At 37.4% G+C, this 27,825-nt stretch overlaps 1 protein-coding gene across 8 annotated transcripts in view; it reads right to left on the bottom strand.

Annotated features, from left to right (window-relative positions):
• Window positions 1-27,825, bottom strand: part of HEPACAM2 (HEPACAM family member 2) — a 44,700-nt gene that overhangs the window by 9,555 nt on the left and 7,320 nt on the right. For 5 of the 8 annotated variants that reach the window (XR_004384744.1, XM_032875079.1, XM_032875070.1 and 2 more), the window contains exons 2-7: window positions 27,180-27,533; window positions 23,379-23,663; window positions 12,796-13,092; window positions 1,320-1,445; window positions 1,206-1,230; window positions 1,076-1,113 (exon numbers count right to left, since the gene is read on the bottom strand). Coding sequence is in view for 7 of the 8 variants with exons in the window: in XM_032875079.1 (XP_032730970.1) it covers window positions 1,076-1,113; window positions 1,206-1,230; window positions 1,320-1,445; window positions 12,796-13,092; window positions 23,379-23,663; window positions 27,180-27,533 (1,125 nt within the window). In the remaining variant the exon portion in view is untranslated. Of the gene's footprint in view, window positions 1-1,075; window positions 1,114-1,205; window positions 1,231-1,319; window positions 1,446-7,133; window positions 7,253-12,795; window positions 13,093-23,378; window positions 23,664-27,179; window positions 27,574-27,825 lie in introns of those variants that run through there. The other 3 variants (XM_032875091.1, XM_032875103.1, XM_032875097.1) reach the window with 3 other exon arrangements.

Genomic DNA, 27,825 nt, shown 5'->3' with positions numbered 1-27,825 from the left:
TTATTCTTAAAGCCTGATGTGGGATGGCGTATTCTATATTCAAATGAACGCGTGTGGGCAGGCTTGTCCCTTGTAACTCTCAGTTACCGAAGAGCACACCAAAGCTTTTCAGCCTGGGAGTCACAGCATCTCTTAACTACACGTAATATGTACTGCACCCTGCCAGATCTAAAACGGATACCATCAGAACTAATAAGAATACATAATTACATACAGCTGCCCATTGGTCCAAAATATAATACAAGGCAATATCGAAATCACCCAAACCATCATCTGTAAAATGATGGGAATGGAGTGGTTGGGAGGAACGAGATGGTCTCTGGGGCTTGGTAAGAGGAAGCAGACCCACATTCACGAAGCATCCAGGCATATTAGGCACTCCACCCACATCATTGTATTTAATTCTCACAGCAACCTTGGTGTGTGTGTCGGGGGGTGGGTAGTTATTATCTTTATTATATAGATGAGGAAGCTGAGGTCAGGAAAAATTAGTTTTCTCAAGGTGACATTGGGGAAAAGTAGCACTGAAACCCACCTCCACGTGACCCCCAGTCCTGAGTTAAAGCCCCATTGTTAGCTTAACAACAACTCTGTATGGAGTCCCTAGTGAATGGCAATGAGGGGCACTGCTGGGGACAAAGCAGCAAAACTGTCAAAGCTCCCTTTCCTCTTCTCCCTGGGCTGGCGCTGCCCGCATTGTATCTGCTTTAGGAATGAATAAATTGAGAGGGTCCTGGGCATTTTCAAAATAATACAAGGATCAATGGATTAGGATTCAAAAGAACTCAGTGATGGTGGGCAAGTGACTTAATCTCCAAGCTTTGGATCTCTTGCCTGTAAAACAGAGTTGAGTGCCTTTCAGGCTTATTTTATAGACTTGCGTGACTTAGATAAAACCAATACACTTTGTAGAGTGAAGGCAATATTCAAAGGTAAGAGACTGTTTGTATTATATCAATATTAGATTACATGAATTCTATTTTATCAATAGTACATTATATGTAAAAATTAATATCAACAATATTAATTCATATACATTAACACTGATATTAGTCCCTTTCAGCATGGCCATTACCTGAAAATGTTTGAGCTTTCCTGTATTCTGTTTCTGGCCTGAAAAGACAAATGGGCATTTCTGTCAGTGATAATAATTGAGGAAAAAGCATTCAGGAAAAAAATTATTTTTGTAGAAACATATGCATTACCTGCCTTCTAGCTTCTGTTTTATAACTAAAACCAAGAGAAAAAAAAACATAATAAGGTACTTTTTAGTACACATATAAAACAATTTGCCAATTTCCTTTCTAATTTTAACCCACCTTTGTAGGGTTGATATTTTTTCCACAGGAAGAGAAGACACATGGATATAATCAAAAAGAGTGATATTCCAGTTATACTTGCTAAAGGAGACAATGATTTCCCTTTTTGTGCAAGCTTCTCCAGTCCTAAATAAAAAGACATTTTAATATTTTTATTAAAGATTAATAATAAATTACTATGGAGTTTGATTTGTTTATGCTTTATCTGGGGACATTACTGGACCTATATATTATATATTATTTCTCGTGTGTGTGTGTATGTATGTGTGTGTAGAGAGAGAGAGAGAGACAGGGTGTTAGCAAGCAAGAATGAGAAAGTCCAAGCAGAAGGAATGCACTTATTAGAAAACACAGCCATTTGACCACAATGGCCCAAACTCTCTAAGGATATTTGTGGTTGGAAATGTGGTAAGCTACCAGGGATAATACTGATGTGTTGTACTAGAGGTAGCAAATAGCTTCGTCTTACTTTCCAATAGTATTCACTGTGTTCACCGCCATTAACTTAGATCTGTTTGATCTCATTGTATAAAACATCCCCAGTTGCTGAGTTGTTCTCTTTCCTTCCATCTCACTCATTCAGTATAATTTAGGTACATGGAATTTCCAGGCAGGTAGTACGTTATTAAAGTACCAGAGGGGAGGTATTTACTTCAAATACACTCCTCTAATCTTTGACCAATAAAGAAATTTTAACTCCTAAAATAGAATATGTGTGATTGTCAATAAAATATTTGAAGTCCCACATTGTAACTAGAATTCACTTTGCTTTACAAGTCATTCCTTTTAATATTCCTATATATTTTACTTATATGTTTTATTATAATTCCTATAATAGTTCTATATAATTTTTTCAGTTTTGTTAGTTTAATAATCCATAAAGCAAATCAAGTACTAAAAAAAAAATTAAGCCAAACTGCTCCTTGCCATGCAGGCCTTTCTGATCCAGGTCTCCCGGGGGTGTGGGGAGCCCCCCACAGCAGCCCTGCCACTACCACTTCAAGGCCCAAGACCCACAAATAACAGGGGGAGGCCCAGTCCTCCAGGCAAGGAAGTTCAGCTGGGCAGACAGGGCTGATGATGTGCCACAGAGGCCCTCAGGGGCCCAGGAATCCCTCTGACAGAAAGTTCAAGTCTCGGAAGGCGGAAGGTGGCTTTCTGGTGGGCGGTCAAGGGGCAGTGGGGGTCAGGTGGGGTCAGGGCCAGTGGCAGCCCCGTGAACTATATAAAACATGGGGTAATAGCTAACATCTGCCTAGTGCTTATAATACATCAAACTCTGTTCCAAGAGTGTATGATATATATTAACCCATTGAATGTTTGCAGCAATCAATAAGGAAGTATTATTATCATCTCACAGACGAGGAAGCTGAGCCTTGCCCAAGGTCACTCAGCTAATAAGTGGGCAGAGGCCACATGTGGCCCAGGCTCTTGACACTTTGTGCTGCCTCCCTTTGATGTTATTTTTTTTTTTTAGAAGATTTTATTTATTTATTTGAGAGAGAGAGCAAGAGAGACAGCGCACAAGTCCGTGGGAGGGGCAGAGAGAGAGAGGGAGAAGTAGGCTCCAGGCTGAGCAGGGACCCTGGGATCAGGACCTAAGCCTAAACTGAAGGCAGTTGCTTAACTGACTGAGCCACCCAGCGCCCCCCTTTGATGCTATTTAAGACCAACAAATGGCTACCTTAACACCTCTCTTTAGACTGTATGTTTAGTCACAGAGTTAATCTATAAAGTGGGAAGTAGTTGTGACCTGCAGCTAATGTGAGTAATAGATGTCTTCCATAAATCATGTGAATCAGGTATTCATTTGGAAATGAATTGTGGAAGTTGCCTGTCCCAGTCCAGCTTTATGTGGGAGTGAATGTCATGGGATATTGTTTCCATCCTGGAGTGGTGAAAAAAGCCTGGATAAATCTGGGTACAGTGAAGAACTTGGTGGCCACCCAGCTCTGCAATAAATATCCAGGCGGTACTGTGTTGTCTTCTCCAATAAAGGCTCTGCTGAGGTCTCTAGCAGCAAAGATAGGGAAAAAAACCTTAGTATTTCCCTTCTTTTACTGTGGCTGTATACATACTCTCATGGCTATCTAGAACACTTCCATCTTTTAATCTTCCCAGAATATTCACATAATATAATATAGATCACACATGACAAATTACAGTTAAAAAGTCATGGGAATAATATTATCTCTTCTAATGTTCTCACACAACGCTGTTCACATATTCTCCTTAAGTCCTTAAGAGTTAAGCAAGGTTGTTTTTGCATTATCAAAAATCTTTACTATCTCTGATGGGAAGTTTATAAATTTCTGATACTTATTCAGAGAACTGTATTCTTTTTTTTTTTTTTTAAAGATTTTATTTAGTTATTTGACAGAGATCACAAGTAGGCAGAGAGGCAGAGAGGAAGAGAAGCAGGTTCCCCGCTGAGCAGAGAACCCAATGGGGGTCTTGATCCTAGGACCCTGAGATCATGACCTGAGCCGAAGGCAGAGACTTTAACCCACTGAACCACCCAGGCACCCCCAGAGAACTGTATTCTTAAAATGTTCTTTCTGTTGGATGACAATACTGGTGCAGTATTTATTGCCTTTTTTTTTTTTTAAGATTTTATTTATTTATTTGACAGAGAAAGAGATCACAAGTAGGCAGAGAGAGAAGGGGAAGCAGGCTCCCCGCTGAGCAGAGAGCCCAATGCAGGGCTCGATCCCAGGACCCTGAGATCATGACCTGAGGCAAAGGCAGAGGCTTAACCCACTGAGCCACCCAGGCACCCTGCATTTATTGCTTTTAAACACATCTTAAATTAAACTCAAACTCCGGATGGAAGAAATAAATGCAGCGCAAATTGGTTTAAAATGAATGAGAATGGTGATTTTGGGTTCTAGATCTCCACTAGAATATCAAAAAACTTATTAGAAAGATTATTTTTCCTTCTTCTCTTTGTTAAAAATTTATCCACTGTTGGAAAGCTGACCTTTTAGCTTGAACTGCTTTTGCATTTGGGTGATCCTTTTGTGAGGTTTAAGCCTTTCTTCAGATACTCCACTCCAACTTGAAGGGTTTGTTCTTTCTAAAGAGCTGGGCAACAATGGGTGAGCCATTTGACTCTGACGGCCTTGATTCTCACACTAGTGAAACGAGGAGGTTAGAGTGAGAGGCCTTTAAGTTCTCTTTCTTCTCTAACATTCTAGAATTTGAGGCAGCCAGAGAGTTTTATATGAAGTAATACTTCTTATCTTAAAAAATGTGTCTAATTCTTATCTAGTTTCCCTAATACTAATAGAGCTATATCAGCTTTCTTTTGGCTATTTGTATGGTTTATCTGTTCATCCTTTTATTTTCAATCTTTCAGTATCCTTACATATAAGATGTATATCTTATAAGAATCAAATTGTATTTTTTTGCATCAAATAGTATTTTTTAATCCAATTTGATAATATTTGTCTTTTGGTTGAGATATTTAGTACATTAGCATTTAATGGAATTACAAATAAATTTGGTTTAGTCTACAGTCATCATTTTTTCTGTATTTCCTCCACTTTTATCTCTCTTATTTTAATTTGGATTAATCAGGATTTCATTTTATTCCTCTTTTCTTCTCTAGCTACTCATTAGTTGTACATTTTTCTCTGTCTCTTAGACTTTGAGGATTAAAAAAAAATTAGCCAAAATTAATACTTTTACTGCTTGCCACTTCCTCTGGCCTCCACAATACAAAAGTAAGTTCCATATTAAAGATGAGAAAGCTAAGACTCCAGGATACAAAGTTGAACTCAATAATGTTTGACTATAATTCTATGTTCTTTCCACCGCTTCCACCTGATCATTATATGAGAAACAGAAGTCCTTCCACTCACTAAGCCCAAATCTACTCAGTTCTACCAACTGAAATTACAACAAATAAATAAAATCTTTTTCTGCATGATGCCTTCTCAGTTGTTTATTGAAACTTTCATATCTCCCCTGAGAATTCTCTTCTTCAGATTTAACATCCCCAGATGGGTTATTGTTCTTTGTATGACTTATTTCCACATTCTCTACTGTCCTAGAGTTAGAATTTTGGAAACCCAACAAAAGCTAATCTATTTTACTTCTAAAATAAAATTCAGAAGGACCCATACTCTGGTGTGGTTGTCAATAAGATAAAGGCAAATAGAATACTCTCTTGAAACACCACTAGAGATAGAAAAGCAATGCAATAAAGAAGAAATACTAAATAACAAAATGGCATAATTTAAGAAATAGTATATGATTCGGACACCACTTTTAGCAAGTAAATATCCAATATTAAAATCAAAACTAGCCAATTTTCAGATATGCACAATTAAATGTATAAGCATTATATGTATATAAAACAAAATGTACATTTGTTTTCCACTTATTTGCTACAGATGTATCATATCAGTAATAATGTAAATAATTAAAAAAAATTAAAGTAACATTTACTAGGTATAGACAAAGAAATAAGTCTCAGAGAAACTAAAGTATTTGCCATAGTCAGTAAATCATAAAACTAAGATAAAACATAGGTTTTTTCCTACTGCAAGTTCAATTTTTTCCTGTTAACTCATGGTCAGAGAATGGTTTTGTAATACAGGTAGGCTTCTATTTATCCAGTTTTACCTCTAACTTTTTCTGACACCACACTTGGTGTGTTTTAGCTCTTTCACTTCTTGATAGAGTGCCTTCACTAAAATTCCCAACTCCTCAAAAAAGTATCCAGTGATGGGATGCCTGGGTGGCTCAGTTGTTTAAGCGGCTGCCTTCGGCTCAGGTCATGATCCCAGCATCCTGAGAACGAGTCCCACTTCAGGCTCCTTGATCAGCAGGGAGCCTGCTTCTCTCTCTGCCTCTGCCTGCCACTCTGTCTGCCTGTGCTCGCTCTCGCTCTCTCTCTGACAAATAAATAAATAAAATCTTAAAAGAAAAAAAAAAAAGTATCCAGTGCTAATTTATTCTTGCCAAGTTTCTGCTATGTACTTTACCATGAGAAAAACTACAGAAAAGCATTTTGGTATAGTCTCATTTGTTTTTCCCCCTTAAGCCTGAAAATATGCTAATAATGATTACTTCCAAGTACTTCTCATTCTAATGGTACAGTTACACTCCTGCATACATCATCTCTTCGCCAGGCACTTCTGTGATTCTGAAGCTCAGCTGTTGGTTTACCATGCAATGATTGGACATCTTCCATTTTAATAAGACATCTTCTTGCCTCTCCTCCATTTTTAACTTTTTGCCCCCCCCCCTTTTTAAAGATTTTATTTATTTATTTGACAGAGAGAGAAACAGCAAGACAGGGAACACAAGCAGGGGGAATGGCAGAGGGAGAAGCAGGCTTCCCACCGAGTAGGGAGTCCCAGGACCCTGGGATCAAGACCGGAGCTGAGGGCAGATGCTTAACAACTAGCTACCCAAGCACCCCAACTTTTGTCCCTTTTGATTCGTGTTTCCTAAAATGATTGAATTTGCACATTCTGTCCTACAGAGGATCTTGCTTATTCCTTTTACCATTACTTCCTTATCTCTCTAATTAATTAATTAATTAATTTTAAGTAGTCTCCATACCCAACATGGGACTCAAAGCCATACCCTGAGATCAAGAGTTGCATCCTCCACTGACTGAGCCAGCCAGGCACCCCTAATTCCTTATCTCTTCAAGACTCCTTCCTCATTGCTTTCTTGTCTCTTTTCCCCTTGGCCCCTGTTAGCCCTACATCAGAGAACCACCCTTTAGTGACCAGTGTCTGTACCCCCAAACCTTGGTTATGGCAAACCAAGCATCCTTTTCCTGGAGAATGAGGAATAGGGGTCATCTTTTTTCTAAGAACAAATGATCTTCCCTCTTAGGTCCCCTTCTTCTCTAGAGCATTCTGAGTCTCTCCTCTCAACATTGATTCTCTGTCTCAGAACATGAAATTTGTACCCTTTCACAAAATTTAAAAAAAAGCCAAATAGTCAAGGATCAAATCAAGGGGCACAGCTGCTTCAGTCTCAGCTCTAGGCAAGTGTATTTTGGAGAGATGGACTTCCAGGCTCCAACTTAAAAATATGGCAGCAGGGAAATTCTGATCCTATTGCTACGGAGAATGTATAGGAATTCTCAATGCGGTTCTGGACACCGGCAGGAGTCCTGTTCTTTCTTTCAGACAGTTTTCTACTGTTTAGCACATAGCATGCCATTCTCTTCATTATTTAAATATGACTGACGCATTTACCAAAGCCCTAGTGCAAATGTTATTTGCCCCCTCCTTAGGCAAACAAATAAAATGAAATAACATATTAAGTGCAAATATGGGCAGGAGGTGTGGTATCCATGGTATCACAGCCCTGCTGTTTGAGAGACTGCACCCAGAACAGGACAGCCATATGCTACCAGTCTGCACATCTATTCCTAGATCAGAATGGAGTTCTGAGATCTCTACCGTTCAATCTGTGTGCTGATTATGGTAGCTGGTTCATGTCCCTGTGGAGATGAAAGGACCATATTGGGGGTGTGCTATTTCCATATTCCTCCAAGGCCCCACCAGACAGACACAGTTATTCTGTGCTAGGTGGTCATGGGGATGTCACCTAAGTTCTCAGGGTGTGGATGTCAGGGCTGTAGGTTTTTCTCAGCCATTTTCTCCAGTGGCCCAAAATGAAATACAGCTCCTTAAGACCTTAAACAGGAGAAATTTCTAAATAGAAGAAATTAGTCAATTCATTTTCCTGCTTTGGGTCATTTTCTTTTTGTCTTCTATATGAGAAGATGTACAATAGAAATAAATATAAAAATGATAGATTTCTCAGGATCATGTGCAAATTCAAGACATTTCTATTATATCTAAATCTCAAACCACAGCCATGTGGCTCTTGGGAACTCCATAATTTATATATTTGAATGTCTTCATTAAATGTGAACACTTGAATCCTAATCATAAATATTTTCATTTTCTATATATGGCATGTTACAGTAGTGATCTAGACCCCACTAAAATTTAAAGCATGGACACCTGCTTTCAAGGAAGTCCTTAATCAAAAAAATAAAATCATTGATTTTTTTCAAAATACAAGTGGCAATTGATTATTTGAATTGATAGTTTTTCCTTGAAACTTAAATTCTAGATATGATTTTTAGTTACAGGTTTCATAATTTCCCATTAATATGAAAGCATACATGTGTCATGGATAAACTAGAGTATCTCTTTGTATCCAGCACAAAATTAGTTAAGGGGGTGAAAAAATACACACTGTCCTATATATGTGATCTATCTTTTAGAAAGACCATAGTCTTGTTGATATTCTCAATCAAGAATGTCAAAGGAGGCAGTTTATATAGTGATTAAAACAAGGGATGTGAATTCAGATATTATTTTATCACTTACTAGCTGTGTGACCTTGCCCATTATCCCTGTTTTCTTTAATGTATCTCCACTGAGATAGAAAGGTCAATTAATATTTCAAATTGTTGTGAATCATAACCCATGAGGTGGAAGGCACCATCTGGTTGAGTCTTACCCAGATATTGGAGACAATCATCATCTTCTCTAGCCTTCCTCTCCCAACCACAGGTACCTAATAAAACTTGATTATATCCTGATCTTATTTTCTTTCCATATTTGTGGTCTTGGAGTCATCTCTGGCTCCTTTGTTGCCCTCTACAGCTCATTGCTGAGACTTTTTGGTTGGCCACATCATTTGCCTCAGTAAAAACAAAGAAGCTCCTCTATTTCTTACTACTGGACTCTGGTTACATCAAACACAACTTAGTTCTGAAAATTTCTTAAAGACAGGTATTTATCCCTCAAAATTATTTCAAATTCTCCACCAATCTTTTTTTTTTTAAAGATTTCATTTATTTATTTGAGAAAGAGAGAGCGTGTGGGGTGGAGAGGCAGAGGAGGGAGCAGACTCTGCTGAACAGGGAGCCCAACGACATGGGGCTCAATCCCAGGACCTGGGACCATGACCTGAGCTGAAGGCAGATGCTCAACCAACTGAGCCACGCAAGTGCCCCATTTCCACTGATCTTTTTTTTTTTTTAAGATCTAAAAAAAAATTTATTTGACAGAGAGATTATAAGTAGGCAGAGAGGCAGGCAGAGAAGCAGGCTCCCAGCTGAGCAGAGAGCCTGATGCAGGCCTGGATCCCAGGACCCTGAGATCATGACCTGAGCCGAAGGCAGAGGCTTAACCCACTGGGCCACCCAGGTGCCCCCCATTTCCACTGATCTTAATATAGATTGCTCGCTTATCAGAGTGGATGGTCAGTCAGTGCTCAGTTGGTGATGTTCATTTTTTCACCATAGGTTATTATACACTTCATCTCCATTGCAGAGATTCATTAATTTGGAAAACTGTTAAGAAACCAGATACTTAAGACATACTACTCATTTACTTTGCCATTTCCTGCTGTTTGAGTTAAAGTTCTGTGGACATACAGGGGTTGAAAAATAGCTCTAAAAACCACAAAGAGGTCACTAATGTTGACAACTCTGAATCCCTCTGAAAAATAAGCACCTGCTCTTCTTATTTACTATAATAACAAATACCTGGTCTTTGTACAGGTCAAACAGGTTTTTTTTATATTTTGCAAAAGGCAATTATTTGATATAAAGACTGTAGCTGTCTTTGGGCTTTGGTAATAAGATCTTAATCAAATATTGGGGGCTTCTGATATTATGAAAATGCTTTGGCTAAATATTAATGGGGAAAGTTCAGGCAGTGTGAAAGGTTTCAATGTGATTTACAAGTACATATTGTAGCCATGTTTTCATTAGCAATGAGCATGAGGAACAAGTCTAACATGACAACCAGATTGCTACTAAATTATTTTATATGCTTAATTATGGCTTGCTTTAAAATTATGGTTTGGTTAGCTGCTGAAGTAAAAAGCTGGTTAAACCTATTAAAAATTTATTATAGTAGAAAGCAAAGGATGCACCTTTGACATGCCTGCTACCCATAGTAGCAGGGTGATCATTTTGTTAGCAGGAATTTTTTTTTCAATTGGCATTCTCAATGCTTACCCCAATATTTGGCCCATAAGAGGTGCTAAATAATGAATAAATGAGTGTCTGATTTATAGCACCCTAAATACATATATGCTTTGGGGAACAATAAGAGTAATATAGTATCTATTGCCCAAATGACAGAATTCAGGTAAAAATTCCAGAGATGCATTGTCCAGTATGATAGCTACCAGACACATGTGGCTATTTAATTTAAATTAAAATTAATAAAATAAATTCAGTCCCTCAGTTGCATAGCTAAATTTCAGTGCTCAAAAGCCAGATGAAGGTAGTGGCTACCATATTGGCTAGTGCAGATATCAAATATTTCCTTCATTGAAAAAAGTTCTGTTGGATAGCACTTTTTTTTTCTTAAGGTTTTATTTATTTGAGAGAGAGAGAAAGAGAGACTGAGCACGACTGGGGCACAGAGGGAGAAGGAGAAGCAGACTCCCTGATTTGCAGGGAGTGCAACACAGGGCTCAATCCCAGGACCCTGGGATTGTGACCTGAGGTGAAGGCAGACACTTTACCGACTGAGCCACCCAGACACCCTCGAATAGCACTTTCTAGAGAGTGTGGTATTTTCTTCATATTAAAAAAAAAAAAAACAAAACCTCATTGTTCCATTATATAAATTCCAATATATTCAGATGATTTCACAAACATGAATACTCTCAATTTTAAGGAATCCTGGGAGGATTCCTTATATATGTCTTTGTCAATTTGTAGTTTGTTATATTCTTACAATTCTTGATGGCTTTTTAATAGGTTCTTACAATTCTTGATGGCTTTTTAATAGATTCTTACAATTCTTGGTGGCTCTTTAATAGGTTCAAAAGACTAGAGAGGAGCAAAACAAAACAAAAAACCACCTTAAACATGTAATTACCACACTTATGCCTGTTAAATATTCAGATTCCTAGATCCTGCCTTCAAGATCCTGACCCAATAGGTCCGAGGTATCTTAACGAAAATACCTTATTAGACCTCCCCAGGTGATTTTGATGCACAAGGCTCAGGGGCCACATATTAAAAAATTAAGCCCTAAGAATTACAAGGGTTCTTACTTCACTTATTCTTACTTCACTTATTCAATAAAACATATTAACTCTCTCTATATTATGGGCCCCAATCTAGGCACTAGGGCTATAAAGACAGAGAAAGAGAAGATATCAATGGAGAAAGTATTGATGCGTGGTACTTTTTGCACATTTGCCCCTACACCACTAATAGGCACCTAGCTACCACTCTAAACCTGCTCTCAGGTATTCTCCAGGTGGATACTGACTTGTCTTTGTATGCAAAGCTGTGTCCAGGAAGAACTTGATACTAGCAGTAGAAGTAGTAGTAGTAGAGAAAGCAGAAAAAGGAGAAAAAGGTGGAGGATGAGGACAAGGTGGAAGAGGGGGATGAAGAGGAGAACAGGGAGAGGGTAAGGGATAGGAAGAGAAGAAGAAATTTAAGAAAGAAGGAGAGGAGAAATGGGTTTTGAGAGGTAGAAAGGAAGGAGAATGTATAAACTTGGTGACTGGATGTTGGACAGGGCAATAAGCAAGAGAAAGGGGTCTGGAGTGGCATTTAGCTATCTGGTTCAGGTTGGTAGACAGTGAGTCAATTCACCTAAATATGGAATACAGAAAGAATTGTAATTTGGAGGGGAAGAAGTTGTTTCACTTTTGATATGCTTGACTTATATGCTGCCTCTGGCATTTCAAATTAGAGACACCCAGAAGGCAACAGCGTATACAGTTTTAGAGCTTTAAAGATACAGATTTGGGATGCACCAGTGTTACATGAAACCATGGGTGTGAATGAAATGATATAGGAAAATAAAATTATACTACAGAGAGAAAAGAGAAGGCTCAAAAGGAAGGGAATTTGGTGGACATACATTTTTAGGTAGTGACACTTAACTTGTTGTGGATTGATGAGCTTTCTAGAGAATGTCAAACATCACAGACTTAGAAAATGTTACAGTTTCCAAGGTGTTGAGACTCCTTTTGAGAATTTCCATATTTCAGGAGTTTAAATGATGAAAGAGGAAGGGAGGTCCATGAAGGACAGTGAGAAGAGGAGTCAAATGAGTAGGAAAACCAGATTTCCAAGTCATGGAGATTTAGTCACCTGAGCTAACACAATAGCAAATACAAACCAGGTTAAATGAGTAGCCTGCTTCTCTTCTATTCCTGATTTTAAAATCAGGAAAGCGTGAATTCATATTTAAGTCATTTACTGAATTCTCTTTTTCTTCATAGTCCCTCAGAGCTAGTGACTGAATTCTCTCTCCATTCTATTTTGGGTTTTCTTTCTTTGACTCATAGAAACCATGGATTAGTTAACTCAGGAAAGAGAGTTTCTCAGAGTTTATCAACAATCCACAGTAGTTTTTTCTCTTCCACACAGGTATAAAATAGGGCTATAATAAGGCCAGCTTGAATTTGTGTTTCCTTGGGATCCTTGCCAAAAGGATCTTACCTACAGAAGTGATGATGACTGTGAAATGAGCTTCATCTCGCCGTCCAGTTACATTGTTGTAAGCACAGCACATATAGTCAATTGTCTTCTGGGCTACCTTCTCAGATGCAACTTCCAAGCGAGGCCCGTGTTTAATGACATATGTTGTATTGTCAGTCCTCCGGATCCAGGAATAGGTATTGGGGGGATAAGAATCAGCAGAACAATAAAATAAGATGGCCTCTCCAATGTCAACAGTGAACACTTCCCCTACTTTTAGCCCTTTGTCAGAATTAACTCGAAGTCCATAAGGTCCATCTGCATTGATTAAAAAAAGAAATAAAGGGATGGCATAAATAATCACAACATAGTTATAGAGTTTGGGAGAGCTCAGCAGCATTTTACTTTCCATGAAAGTCTTCAAGTTAAACTTGGGCAAATAGGTACTCATTTAGATTCCCAATAAATCATGAGGACCTAGAAATGTGTTATTCTGATATCCATGACAATGGAAATTATTTGAGATGTGACTGAACTTATCTGAGAGTGAAAGCCTTGAAACTTAGTACGTAATATTAAGGACACTGCCATCATAACCGTGTGCTAAGATTTTTTTTATCATCACTTTAAAAAAAATTTACATTCAATTAATTAACATATAATGTATTATTTGTTGTGATTCATCAGTCTTATATAATACTAGTGCTCATTACAACACACACCCTCCCCAATGTCCATCACCAAGTTACCCCATCCCTCCACCCCTCTTCCCTCCAGCATGTATGCTAAGCTTTTGAGTAATTAATGTATTGATAAATCTGTAATTGTGTTAGACAAATACCATCTTTCTGAAACCATAATTGCACTTGAAAGCATATTAGAAATAGATTATGGCCATTATTTTCTCATTAACAACCATACTTTGAGTATTATCTATTTTTCTTTTTAGTTCTAAGGGAGGTCACGCAAATATTTACAAAATACAGTTTCACATGGAGCACAGATTTGTGCAAATAGATACAGAAGTGTCCCATATTTTCATGACATATTAGCAATTAAAGAAATTTTAAAAAATTTCCCTGCAAACCAAGCTTAGAGTCCTCTTCGGAAAAAATACATCTTCATTATCATTAACAAATATTCATTGATTGGGACACCTGGGTGGCTCAGTGGGTTAAGCCTCTGCCTTTGGCTCAGGGCATCGGGCTGTCTGCTCAGCGGGGAGCCTGCTTCCCCTCTCTCCCTGCCTGCTGCTCTGCCTACTTGTGATCTCTTTCTCTCTGTCCAATAAATAAATAAAATCTTAAAAAAAAAAAACAAAATCCCCCCCAAAAACAAATATTCATTGATCACCAATAAACTAATCATGGATAGCCCATGGTGTTTTTCCTTATTGCAATTTTCTTGTGGCATTTTGCTATGTGTATGGCACCACATTGCCTGTAGATGAAGACATATTTCCCATTGCTTTCTTCAGAAAATAAAGACAGAGATGGAAAAATTTCTCAGCTAGATAAAGTCTATCTTGTTCAGTCTAAATCCTGGTTTATATTCTAAAAACTTTAAGGCTTAAATATGATTGTACTCAGTTTTCAGCTGATCATCACCAACATCTATTGGCTACCTTCCATATAAAAGCACTTTAAGTACTTACACAGACAACTGCATTTAATTTTTAAAGCAACCACATAAGGTAGATATTATTATTCCCATTGTAAGATGTAGGAAGTGACATTTAAAAATTAATTTTCCCATGGTCCAAAGTTTTTAATAACAGAGCTGGAACTCTAAAATATATGCATTTGATCATTCACATTATTGCCCCCCAAATATATATCAGAACAGTTTCTTGTTGTGTAATGATAGTATTAGCTCTACAATAAGTTAAAATTGTCTCATTATATATGAATTCTGTACTCAGTTAATCAAGTAATCAGTCAACAAATTCTTATTTGAGAGATACTATTAGACAATATATTTAATACAAGAGAGAAAAAATACATAAGATACAGTTCCTACTCTCAAGGAATTAATAACATGGAAAAGGCTATAGATGGTTTGTTCAGTAATAACCTGATCTCAAAGGTTCTGATTTTACTTTTTAAAGAAGTACTTTTTATCTCTCATTATAGGGAATAATATGATGTAATGATTACACAGTAGTCATTATCAGTTATCACTATGTTAAATCCTGATTTTGTCAATAATTAGTTAAGTATTCTTCAGAAGTCATTTAAACTTTTAGGTCTCACTTTCCTCACCTTTGCTACAAAAAAGTTGACTAAATGAATGGTCACCAAAGTTCCTTCTCCCTTTGAAATACCTTTGAAGGACTGATACCATGCTAAAGCTATTTTGGATACTGGGAAGCCAACCTTAAATTTTCAGATTCCCAGAGTGGTTCTCTTTGATGTCAGTATTTTCTGACCAATGTACTGTTGGGGAAACACATTTCCTAAGATAAAACAGAAACTAAAGATGCAAAACAATAAATTATATTTAGCTAGGGAACACAAACTTTACACATATTTGTTTCCTAAAGACATAAACATCTGCAGGGAAGCTACAGATTAACGTTAATATGTACACGTGAGATGATCCTGATTTCAAAAGGCAAATAAAGACATTAGTATCTTCAAATTTGAAGTAATCAGGAACTGGAGATGGAAGATTAAAGGAAGAGAAACGAATGCCCTTTCCAACACTGTACTAGCTATACTAGAACCCCATTATATGGCTCTCTCATTTCAGGCTATGATACAATCTCTGGGGAAAACCACTCTTTCAGAACTGTGGCTAAGTGGAACCCCCTTATTCTGAATTCCACTAAATAGTAGTTTATGTAATGGGAATGAAGAGTTGTTTTCACTCACTCAACCAAAATAAATACTGAGATGTTACTGTGTGCATAAGTATTGTCCTAGGCATTATGAGAGAATCCAAGTATCACAGAAATGATTCTTGTGGCTGTTCTCCCAAGCCCCATGCAGCAGCAGGGTCTTCAAGTTGTCGGCATTGGCAGAACATTAAAGAAGCAAAGACCACCAACTGGTAAGTACCGGTTATGATTTACATGGTAGGAAACCAAGAAGAGGAATCAACTAAAGTTTGGGACAAGATACCCAAGTCTGTGCACAAAAACTAAAGTCTGAGAGGGCTTTTCTGTGAGCACTGATTAAACAAGTGTAGTGTAGTTATAAAAATACACCCATTCAGTTTAAGTCTGTCTTCACTGGCTTTCAGGGTTTACAGAATGTGACTATAAAAACAAATTGCTTGATAATTTGACACACATAAAAATGAGTAATATTCTGTTCAGTGTGCTGACTTTACTCAAAACTTTTTTGAGAACTCCTCCATTGGAATTGCCTTAGGACCCTGGAACAGAATAGAGTATTGTCAAAAGTAGTAATTTGTTCATTTTGGCGAATGGGCTCAATTTGTAAAGGAAACCCACAATCACTTACAGTCAAATTTGGTGAATAAGGTTGATTATCTAATTTAATAATATTGTTCTAGTTTAAAATAAAACATGCGTTTAAAGAAAGGACTCTCGGCTTATCTTCCCTATATGTACACATATTTTGATTTTGCTACTTCCCCATTTGTTGGGTTTCATGATTGGCGTAAACTTTTCTCCTCTGTCTTAATTACATGGTATATCTAGTTCTTCAGAATTAGCTTCAAAACCCTTAAACTTTCCCAGCCCCCATACAAACATTTCTCCTAGTTTTTGGAGCCTAACACCTTGAAGCATTTAAATTCCTTGCTTCTGATATGATTTCTTAAAATGTAACATTCTTTATCTCATTATATAAGAAATACATGTTTATTGCAGGAAATTCAGAGAATCACAGAGATGGAAAGAAAACTCATTTGTAATTTTACCATTCAAAGAATGAATAATCATATTTGTGCGTGATCTTTCAATCTTCTATACTCTCTCTCACACAAACACAGATCTCCTTCCTCCCTCCTTCCCTCCCTTCCATCCTTCCTTTGCTCTTTCTCTCTCTCTCCACTGCTTACAATGTTTTATTCTTACTACACAATGATATTATTTCCTTTTTAGCACTTCAGCCTGACCATCTTTTACTTTGAGGTGCAGCCAAATACATTATTCATGAGAATGGGCAATCCAATTGAAGACATTTGGAGTGATTCAACCAGTGTGGCCTCTGACATTGAAAATGAAAGCAGAAGGATAATTCTATTTTGACTTTGGATTATGGTTCAGTTTCTTGCCTGTGGCAGAGAACTCCCAATAGGAATAAACCCTTTGCCTCAGAAATGGCTGTTTACTAAGTGACTTGTAAAATCACATATCATCTGTTCTCTTTAACAATTTATGGCTGGGTGGGAACAGTACCGAAATTTCCATCATGATGCTGCTTGCCACCCTGCTTGGGAGCAGATGGTAAGTATTTACTGTGAATGACCTTTTTTTTTTTTTTCTTTAATTTTTATCACTTAAAGTACTTCCCTGCAGCAGTGCCATATGTTGCACACAAAATGCAGTGGTTACTGGGTTATTATTTACAACAGAGCTGGAAGGCATATGCATTTCATGGACTACAAGTAGGTATCTGTCTGAATTACTGACTTGACATTATATTCCAAACAAGTCCATTACTAGGTTATGACATCATAACCTCATACATACACAGCCAGTCTTGATAGATTCTGTTAAGCTTTTTCCTGCCAAAATAAAAAATAATTCCTGCTTTCATAGAGGAAGCTGTAACAGAAAGAGTGTCTTAAGAAAACAGAGCTGTTGATTCATGCTGAAGTTCTAAATTACGATGTGGACCTCCATGGGGGGAATATTGGAATATGACATTTTTATTGAGAAATTATGCTAAAGATCAGAAACAAAAACAAAAACAAAAAATAAAACAAAAGGCCAAAGCACTATAATTAAGAAGCTGTTACAGTGGGAATTTAAACTTGCATCATCAAGTAACACTGGAATCTAAAAGGGATATGAAGAAAGATCATCTGTTCCATTTTAGTCAAGTTCAAGAAACCTGTATTGAGTTCTTAATCCGTGTCAAGTATTGCCCTAGGGATACAAGGATGAACAACACAGAGCTCCTATTTTGGGTTAGAGGGCTTATGAGTAGAAAGACTCTAGTGCAGTGAGTACCAGGAGAAAAGGTGCTATGGGAGAACGGCAAACCTCTTAGTCATACTAAAGAGCTGAGACAAGGTTGGGGCAGCTGAGCATTTGTGGAAAAGATGATTCTATAAAGAAAGATGAGGGTGTAGCCAAGTGAAGAAAGAGAGGTGGGAACATAAACCAAGGCATATATTCTCAGTTTGTATAGAATGATAAAGATCGCAAAAATGTTGATGCTACATCAATAGAAAAGATAAATGACAAATCCTCACATTATATATTTTACTTATTGTAAGCCCAAATAGACCAAACTGAACAAAAAATAAAAACAAATGATAAAACAGGGCTAAAATAGCAATAGAAAGAAAAATGTAAAAATTAATGATTCTGGAAAGAAAGTTAGTGAGTCTGGGTTGTGTTTCTATATATTATGTGATAAGTAATAATTGTTTAGCACAATTCAGACCATGATGTTTGATTTTTGAATTAAACAAACTATGAGTGGATGAGTGAATAAGTGAATGAATGAAGGTCAGTAAGATGAGATTGTTGACTAAGAGAAGAATTTTGCATTTGAACATGAAAACTGTCAAGAAAGTAAATTAATAATACTATATTCACAATTACCACTTAATAAGAGTAATAATTGTTAAGCCATCTAGATAATTTATTTTTACAATGCATAAGTAGGACATACATTTGTAAGTTTTCCAAATGTACTTCTTCCTACTATCTACCATTAGTCTTACTCATGATTGACCTTTCTCTGTGAGATTTCCATAAACTATGCCTAAAAGAATGTAAGAAAAAAAGTTTAGTCCATAATAGAAGACATATTCTGTGAAGTTTGAATTTATTTGGATGGGATGTTTTCATTCTTTAAAATAATACAGGATAAGAAAGAAGGTTTTGGAATTTAAAGCATAATATTTATAGGTATGATTAGGTTTTTCCCACATTTTTATTCTTTACATCCTGTGTATCACCACATTCTATGACAATAATGAGCTTGGGGCATGAACTTGTACATGCTAAAAGAAAAATTTGGGGTGCCTGGGTGGCTCAGTCAGTTAAGTGTTTGACTCTTGATTTCAGGTCAGGTCATATGATTTCAGGGTTGTGACACTGAGCCCTGCATCGGGCTCTGGACTAGGCATTGAGCCTGCTTAAGATTCTCTCTCTCTCTCTCTCTGCCCCTCCCTTCCCCTGCTTCTTGTGCATGTGGGTGTGTGTGCATACACACATGTGCACACTTCCTCTCAGTCTCTAAAAACAAAAAGAAAAAAAAAAAAGGGCACCTGGGTGGCTCAGCTGGTTAAGCATCTGCCTTCAGCTCAGGTCATAATCCCAGAGTCCTGGGAATGAGTCCCACATTGGGCTCCCTGCTCCATGGGGAATCTGCTTCTCTGTCCCTGCCCTGGATCATGTGCTCTCCCTCTCAAATAAATAAATACATCTTAAAAAAAAGTCTTATTCTCACTTTTCCAGATTAAAATAAACTATATAGCCAAATAAAAGGGTATTTAAAGATGCAAATGATATTTTCATTGTGCCTGTAATTGTTTATGGAATTTCCCCCAGGAATTGTTCATTTAAATCTATGGCTAGAGTTTAAAGATAGGCAAATAGATGGAGAGACAGATGTTTAGAAAAAAAAAAAAAACTGACGTAAAGAAAATATTTTCATGTAAACAAAATAATGTTAACCACTGGTAATGTTTGGGAAAGAAAATGTTCTTTTCAAGGTATTCTTTCAGTTTTCTCTTTGCAGGCATCTTCTAAATCATCCAGGCTTTCCATAACTTCTTGCTGCTATGTTCCCAATTATGTCAGGATCATTTTGGCTCACAGAAAAAGAAAAAGAAAAAAAAAAAAAACAAGAAAGGAAAAAAAGGGGTGGGGGGAGAACTAAGATCATTGAGCTCTTCCTAGGTGCTACTCACTGATTTCTTTATTCATAAAATCTCACCTAACCCTTCCCATCCAACTTGAGACAGGTATTATTAGCCTTATACCAAGGACAGTGGAGATAAGGAGAATGAGGACACTGATGCACACAAAAAAGGGGTCACTTGCATATACTGCTAATGGCAGAACCAAGGCTTTAGCCCAGGCAGTCTCAGTTTTCAGCTCAGTCTCATAACCACTCTTCTCTCCACTGCACTCCCCAAATGACATGTTAACTAGAATTTAATGTGGTTTAAACAAAAGAACATCAGTTAACAAGAAATGTTTCAGCACAAGCTCACTTCCTGCTGTCTCTCACCACACTGAATGATGGTTCTTTAGGATTAATATTCAATAGATGATATCTGGCTGCTTTAATATCTTGTTTTGCATTTTGTACCTTCTATGTGAATGTAAACCATTTAGACCAAGTAATAAAGAATAACGTAAAGATGTACCTACATAGCCCTAGATTTGATTCACTTTGCCTGCTCACATTTTTTTTTTCACTGTCTTTAAGTAACTTCAATACTTAGGTCTTGTACTACTTGCAGGAGTAGTTAGTCATGCAGATAGGCACAGTTTATACTTTGTGAATTTATTTCTCAGCCTATGCCTTAAGGCAGACAGAATATTTTCACAATGTCATCTGAATATAAAATTATATAAAACTATAGCTAAAAGTTCAGCTATAAAAATAATGCCATTGTTAAACATAATGTAATTAATGACTGTAACAAATCTCGGGTAAGTTGCTTGCAGTGTGTGGTGTTTTGGTATTTCTTGGTGAAAAACTGTAATTTCCTCCTTCTTTGGTATTTTTAATATAATTTCTTCTGTTTACACATGAAGGGAATGGTTCATCTTTGAGACAATGAATTCTGGACTAGGTTGAACTAGGTGTTAATCCTCTTTGGTTCCCCTACATTAAAAATGATTTATACAGTATATGATATTTTTTCTATTTCTATGTGGATAATACTTTTCAGAAAAAAAATTCTCAAATTGCTTTTAAATATGTTTAATCATTGTATATAGTTCAAAAATGGTGACTTTTCCTTTCTGTATTATTGGTTTAATAAAATATGTCTTACTTCCCTTTTTTCCTTTCCTACATATACCATTTCTATGATTGTATGATGTTTGTGATCTATCTTGAAAATGTGTTCTCTTGACAAACATTTTTTGATTTAGCCTAGAATAGGTATGTCTAAATTTTAGCTTACAAACCATTCTCCAGTCTTTTTTTTATTTGAACCTTTGTTTAAAAAATAATTTTTCCTCATTGTTTACCATATAAAACCTGGGGTTCTGAGTGCTCCATGATTTAACTCAAACATATCTATCTGACCATCTAGTCTACTATATCCCTTGCTGTATCCTTCGCACTAACTAAACTGGACCATTTGCCTAAACTTTGACCTCTGCTTTGGGTTTGGGTTCCTGCTGTCCTCATTGCCTAAAATGGTTTTTCCAGACATTGTTACTTGCCACAGTCATGCTCATTGTTCAAGATTCATCTCAAATGTTACTTTCTACAATAAGAGTTCTCTCTAGCCAGAAGTATTCCTTCAATTCCGTCAATTTCCAAAGCCTCATAATATTATAGTGATAATAATGGCTAATAGTTGTAGAGTACTTACAATGGGTCAGTCGCTGTTCTAAGCAATTTGCATATAGGAATAGATTTAATCCTTACAGTGACTCTATGAAATAGGTCTTACTTGGTATTATAATGGTATTATCACCATTATATGGATGAAGAAACTGAGGCACAAAGAAGTAAGGTAGTAGATCTAGGATTTGAACCCAGGCCTCTGGCTCCAGAGTTCTTATTCCTAGCCATTACAGTCCTTTGTATACTTCCCTATGGTATTTATGATACTCTATTTAACACACTTTATTGTGTACATTTTCTCACTTCTGCTTAACTCTAAGATAGCTTCCACTTTCAAGATTCAATGATTCATTTCTCTTGCCTTACTTTTGCTGGATCAAACAAACCTCACTGAATACCTGAATCATACTATTTCACTCCTCTCCCTGCATTTGCTCTTCCTGCCCCAATGCTGGAGCTCAGTTTTACTACTGAGCTTTATCTAGTTGGAAAAACCTACATTTTGTACATATGCTGGTGCTTTTTTCCAAAAAGTTAGTAAAACTTCCTCAAGAGGACTCCATCAATTCTGTATTGAAGAAAATAGAATCAATAATATAAACAGCCTCTGTTTACTGAATGTTTGCTTTGTGTCAGTCATTGGCTATTTTTCAGACACCTTATCAAGCCACAGCAATGTGGTGAGGTAGTCTTGACTATCTCCATTTTACATAAGAGACTCAGGAAGGTCAAGGAATTTCTTAAGGTCATATAGGTAATGATAGTAACCATCTCCTACTTAGGTTTATCTACCTCCTATAACCTAAACGCTAGGTTTTGGAGCCTCTCCCCGTATTATTATACAGATAATATGTGACCAGTAAGTAGACACAGTTAATTCTGCCCAATGATTCAACTAGCTGGAACCTCTACCCTCATGCCACAGGGTTGAGAACTTTTCCTTCCCCATCCCTCACTCTTTTTGTTACACCGCTGTTGTGGCTATGCTTTAAGCTACATAGTAACTGATGAGAAGACTTCCCAATGTGATAGGTCATCGGTTCTCAACTAGGGGAGATTTTGCAACCTTCACAACAGGGAACATATAGCAATATCCAGAGACATTTTTAGTTGTCACAATTGAAGGTGGGGAGACCAGGGATGCCATTAAACATCCTATAATACATAAGACAGCCTCCACAACAAATATTTGTCCAGCCCAAAATGTCATTAATGTGAACACTGAGAAACCCTGTGTGAAGCCGAAATTAGACTGCAAAACTAAACATATTAGAGGTGGTGCTATGAAGTAGAGGGGACTGGGAAAAATAATATGATAAAGAAAGAGGGATCCTGCTTGGGCTAGGATGATAACATGACAAACTGTAGAGTTTGATGAACTTAACTCTGTGTAGAAGATTAAATGACAATAACAGCAATAACAATGAAAAAAAAAGAAAATTGAGATCTGAAATAATTTCTGATCCTCTGGGAACCTCAATACCTTACTGCAGAATAATTATGTTTTCTCTAAAAATGGAGCTGAGAAAATGGGCAGAGAGGTCAGCCCTCGGATGTAGTACCCATACATAATCTAGGAACATTCTTTCTCCCTGTGGTCAGCTAGAGTACCCCCTCTCCCAGTTTATGATCACCAATTCTTTGATCTTAAGAGTAAATAAATAAGTGTCTTCTGTATTGGCTTTTGTTTCTTAAAATTGAGGTTCTTACCTTGCACTGGACATAAGGTCACACAACGGACCAAGTCAGAAAATGTAACCTGAAAGGCTCACAGCCAGTATCTCACCTTGATCTTCAAGAATAAGGGTCATACTACTAGTTATATTTCATGACAAACATATTTCATAGGTCATGGGACCTATGAAAAATAATAAACTTCCCAGAAGAAACGTCATGAATATATATTTGTTAAAAACTTACAGTATATGGTAGGCATAATGATGTCACTTTCCATTTCACTGACAGGATTCTTCACCAGGCAACTGTAATTCCCAATATCTTCTTTGGTCACTGGAGCAATATGAAGGGTACTGTTTTGCAGAGAAAAGGAGGTGGTGGAGCTGGTGTGGACAGGCCTTTCATTTTTTAGCCACTGGTAAACCAGCCGGGTGCCCCCCTCCACGAGGCATGTCAGGGTCATGTTCCCCACATACTCCACAGCTCCAGAGGAAGGCTGGGTCCGCACCACTGGTTTTGTTACAGGATCTGCAGTATCAAAAAAGAAAGAAATGGTTTTTGCCACTACAGAATTATAATACAAGTCTGTGTGGTCTTTCAAATATCAAATCCTGGGGAAATGATTTTAAAATTTTATATTTTTGTAGATGTAGACAGTTCAGAAAATAAAGAATAATTAATGGAAAACGCAAAATGATAAAAATATAAAAATATAATTTATTGCAGAATAACCAAATTCTGGAATGTACTCTTCAAGGATTTTCTTTATTTTATTTTATTTATTTATTTGACAGCTAGAGAGATCACAAGTAGGCAGATAGGCCGGCAGAGGGGGGGGGGAAGCAGGCTCCCTGCTGAGCAGACAGCCCGATGTGGGGCTCGATCCCAGGACCCTGAGATCATGACCTGAGCCGGCGGCAGCGGCTTAACCCACTGAGCCAGCCAGGTGCCCCCTCTTTAAGGATTTTCTAATGAAAACCTTTACTCTATAGATAATGCAGTTAGTTCAGAGAACACCAACTTCCTTATTTCCTGTTCATTGTGCTTTTTCCCACACGATAAATAAAGGTACATTCTCACGGGCAAAGTTTACATGGCATTTTCCTTTCTTGATTTGTCTTAATGTCCCAAGAATGGCTGCTTAGGGTAGGTGAACCTAAATTTTTATCCACCATCTGTAAAATATAAAACTCTTATATATTACACTTGCGGTATATTAAGGGAAAGTTTTAGAGAATCACATTTTCACTGCTTACTTTTCTTTTTATGTAAGTGAACTACTTATATGTTTTAATTGCTGTGCAATTGCAACATTATGTTAGCCACTTTACAAACCAGAGCCTATATTTCAACACTGATTCAATTTGAAAACAGGATAAAATGTGTTATTGTGATTACATCCCATTAGAGATATAAAAGACAAATTCAATAGCAATTCCTGTTGGAACTTCAAGTAATAGGAAAATAGTTTTGTCTCATGAATCTGGCACATGATGCTATAAGTCAAATGAACAAATCTCCAAGAATGAGTAAATATTTCCTTCCTGAGTTTTAACTATAAAATTGTTAGGTAAGGGTTGGAATTATGTAAGTATCCACAAATAACTTCAGCGAACTTCGTTAATCTTTGAGGTTCTTGGTTCTGTTTGATAAAGGACAGTGACTTGACTAGAGTTACACAGCAGTCAGTGACAAAATGAAAAGGGCTTTACATCTGGCAATGTTTTTCTCCAGCATTTTGGGAAGATATGTTTAATAATCTCCTTCTATGAACCATCACAGAGAGAGTGAGATGATAGGTAAGTGAGAAATGATTGGCTCAGATATTTGGATTTCAATTTCCTATCAAGTTTTAAATTGGGGTTGATGCATCTCTGAAGGTAAATTCCTCTTGACTCATGCACTCGTTTTCCTACATGGAAAACTGTGCATTGGGGAATGAAGAGACCCAGTCCTTCAGCCCAGAGAATATAGGAGAAAATGAAAAAGAAGAAAGGAAACTGAAATAATTTGCAGAGGACCAAAGTAGTTCTGAAGCCTCCAGTTTCTCTTAAGATGGGTACAACCAATTTGTTCATTCAATTTAATCTTTTAGCGTCCCTGGCAAGAATAAAGGATGTGGAATAGCTTTTGTTTACATTATTATGACTTAAAAGGAAAAATGAGTTGTCTATGCTTATTACACAGGAAAAGCTTATGTTTCAAATATCTCTTTGTGTGGAAACAGATGTGGTATGGGATAAGTCAAATAAGTTAATATCTAAGGTCTTCTATGGGGAGAACCAATCAGAATAGGCTATGATCATATACTTGCCTTAAAGTGTGACTCAGAGGTGGAAGTTTCCTAGGAAAATATTTTACACAGGTCCTAAACCCCTATTAAGACTTTTTAGTTGCATTTCGCCAAATAGATCCGATTTTACTAGATATTAACATGTAATGAATGATCCATTACATTTTGGGGAGAGATGGGATACTACCCAGGAAAATTTCATGAACATTTTCTCCTTTTCTCTTTTCATAGTTGCTCTGTAGGCATCTGCTTCCACATCCTATGCCTTTGTTCCTCTCAATCTCTCTGGTCTCCACTCATTTACTTCACACACACTTACTGAGTGCCTACTAAAGGCCAGCATCAGCTTTTAGGCACTGAGGACAAATCAGCAAACAATACAAAGTTCCTACTCCCATGGACCCAACAATCAAATAAAAATATATAATGCATCCAGGTGGAAATAGTGCTGTGAAAAGAACAAAGCAGAACTCAGATAGTAACTCTCTATATATCTATTTGGGGGAATCTCTCTCTCTTTCTGTGTGGGGGAATGAAGTTATACTTTATAAGGTGGTCAGGAAAACCTTCACAGATAAAGTGACATATTGGCTGAGACCTAAACGAAATAGGCGTGGGAACCATGCTATCATCTAGGAGAAAAGTAGACTAGGTAGATTGAATAGTAAGTACAAAGGACCTGAGGTATACATGTGTTTGGCCTGTTCTAGCTCTTCCTAGAACAGACCAGTGTGGTCAGAAAAGAGTGAGTGAGGGATCAGGGAGATAGGAAATGGGGTCAGAGAGAAGCTGGGTATGTAGGGAGGGATCATGTGGGGCCTTATAAGATATTGTTAGTACTCTGGCTCTTATTCTAAATGAGACAGAAAGCCATTGGAGGGCTTAAAGCTGCAGGAGGTGGGAGCAGGAAGGAGAAGACTGAGTAGCAGGCTATTAGGGACAGTCCAGGCCAGAGCTGGTGGTGTGGTTGAGAGAGCAGACAAAGGGGGTGATAAGAAGTGACTGAACTCTGTATTTTGAAGGTAAAGCTGACAGTGAATACTTGTAGACTGGATGTGGGGTATAAAAGAGGGGTCAATGGTGATAGCAAAATTTTGGCCTGAGTAACTGATGGAATGGAGTTGGTATTTACTAAAACGGAAGAAATTTTAAATCATAACCTGTTAAATAATCAGGTTTAAGGGGAAAAATCAGAAGTTGGGATTTGGACATAGTATATTTAAGGCATGTTATTTATATACCTCAATAAGGGAAATAAAGGTCTGAAATTTAGCTGACTCCATCCCTCAGAGGTTATTTCCAGCAACTTCTATTGTTACTTAAGTACGTCCTTGAGCCAGTCTCATCCTCCCCCAAATGGTGTATCCAAATAAAATTATTCATGTGACAAATATAGGCTCTTCCCTGGGTGTGTTCTGACACTGAGAAAATAAAATTTCCTCCATCTTATCGTATTTTATCCTTTATTGTATTTTATCTGCAACTTTATCCTTGATAGTTTCCAGGCAAACGAGTAAGTTCTGCTTATTGCTTGATTACCTTTTGTTGGGCACTATGCATATACTTTACATGCATGTCTTATTTAATATTCAGAAAGCCTCATGAGGTACATAATGCAGTTTGTGCAACTGAAAACACTGAGGCTTTGAGGGTTAATTAATCTGCCCAAAGTTGCAGAGCCAGGACCTAAAGCTGAGCTGTTACTAACTGCCATGCTCCCCAGTGGCCCAGGTCACTTATAGTGGACTCACCATCAACGGTCACTTGGATCTTCTGACTAGCTGAGAGAGTTCCATTCCCCTGAATGTTGACCTTCACGATGTAATTGCCTTCATCAGTGAACTGCAATGGGTTGATGAGCAGAGATGCATTGGGCGGCATCATGGTGAACTTGTGTTGGTATTCCAAGTCGGGAACCACAGACTTGTTCACGGAGCCCAGTAAGTATTTGGGCATCGTGTGGGGTCTCTCAAACAGCCATATGATCTGGATGTCTGATGCTGGTGTGTGGAATCCATAATGCACGGGGAGGTAGAGGGCCTGACCCCTGATGCCATGAACGGTGTGTGAGGGCACCGTCACTTTCAGCCCCGAGCAAGTACCTGCTACGAAGGAAAGGAAAGTTGTGATGACGCTGAGCCACATTTCATAATCTAAGAGACAATACAGAGAGAATCTGAGCGGGTGATAATGCTTACAAAGGAGAAAGGCTTCTAGGTACTGACCATTCTAGTACCTGCAGAGGTAAATATTTGTCTCTGAAACCTTCTGCATTTTAAAAACTCCACCCAAAGACTATGTTGATTGAATGGTTTCTTTTAAATGTAAGATGAAAAGGAAAAGCAGAAGTTATTATCTATGACTGTTAAAGAATAATGGGAAAAGAGAACTGGGAAA

This window comes from Lontra canadensis, unplaced genomic scaffold, assembly GCF_010015895.1.
Source record: "Lontra canadensis isolate GAN:19392208 unplaced genomic scaffold, GSC_riverotter_1.0 scaffold2, whole genome shotgun sequence".
NCBI lineage: Eukaryota > Metazoa > Chordata > Mammalia > Carnivora > Mustelidae > Lontra > Lontra canadensis.
This window is presented reverse-complemented; position numbering and strand designations above follow the sequence as displayed.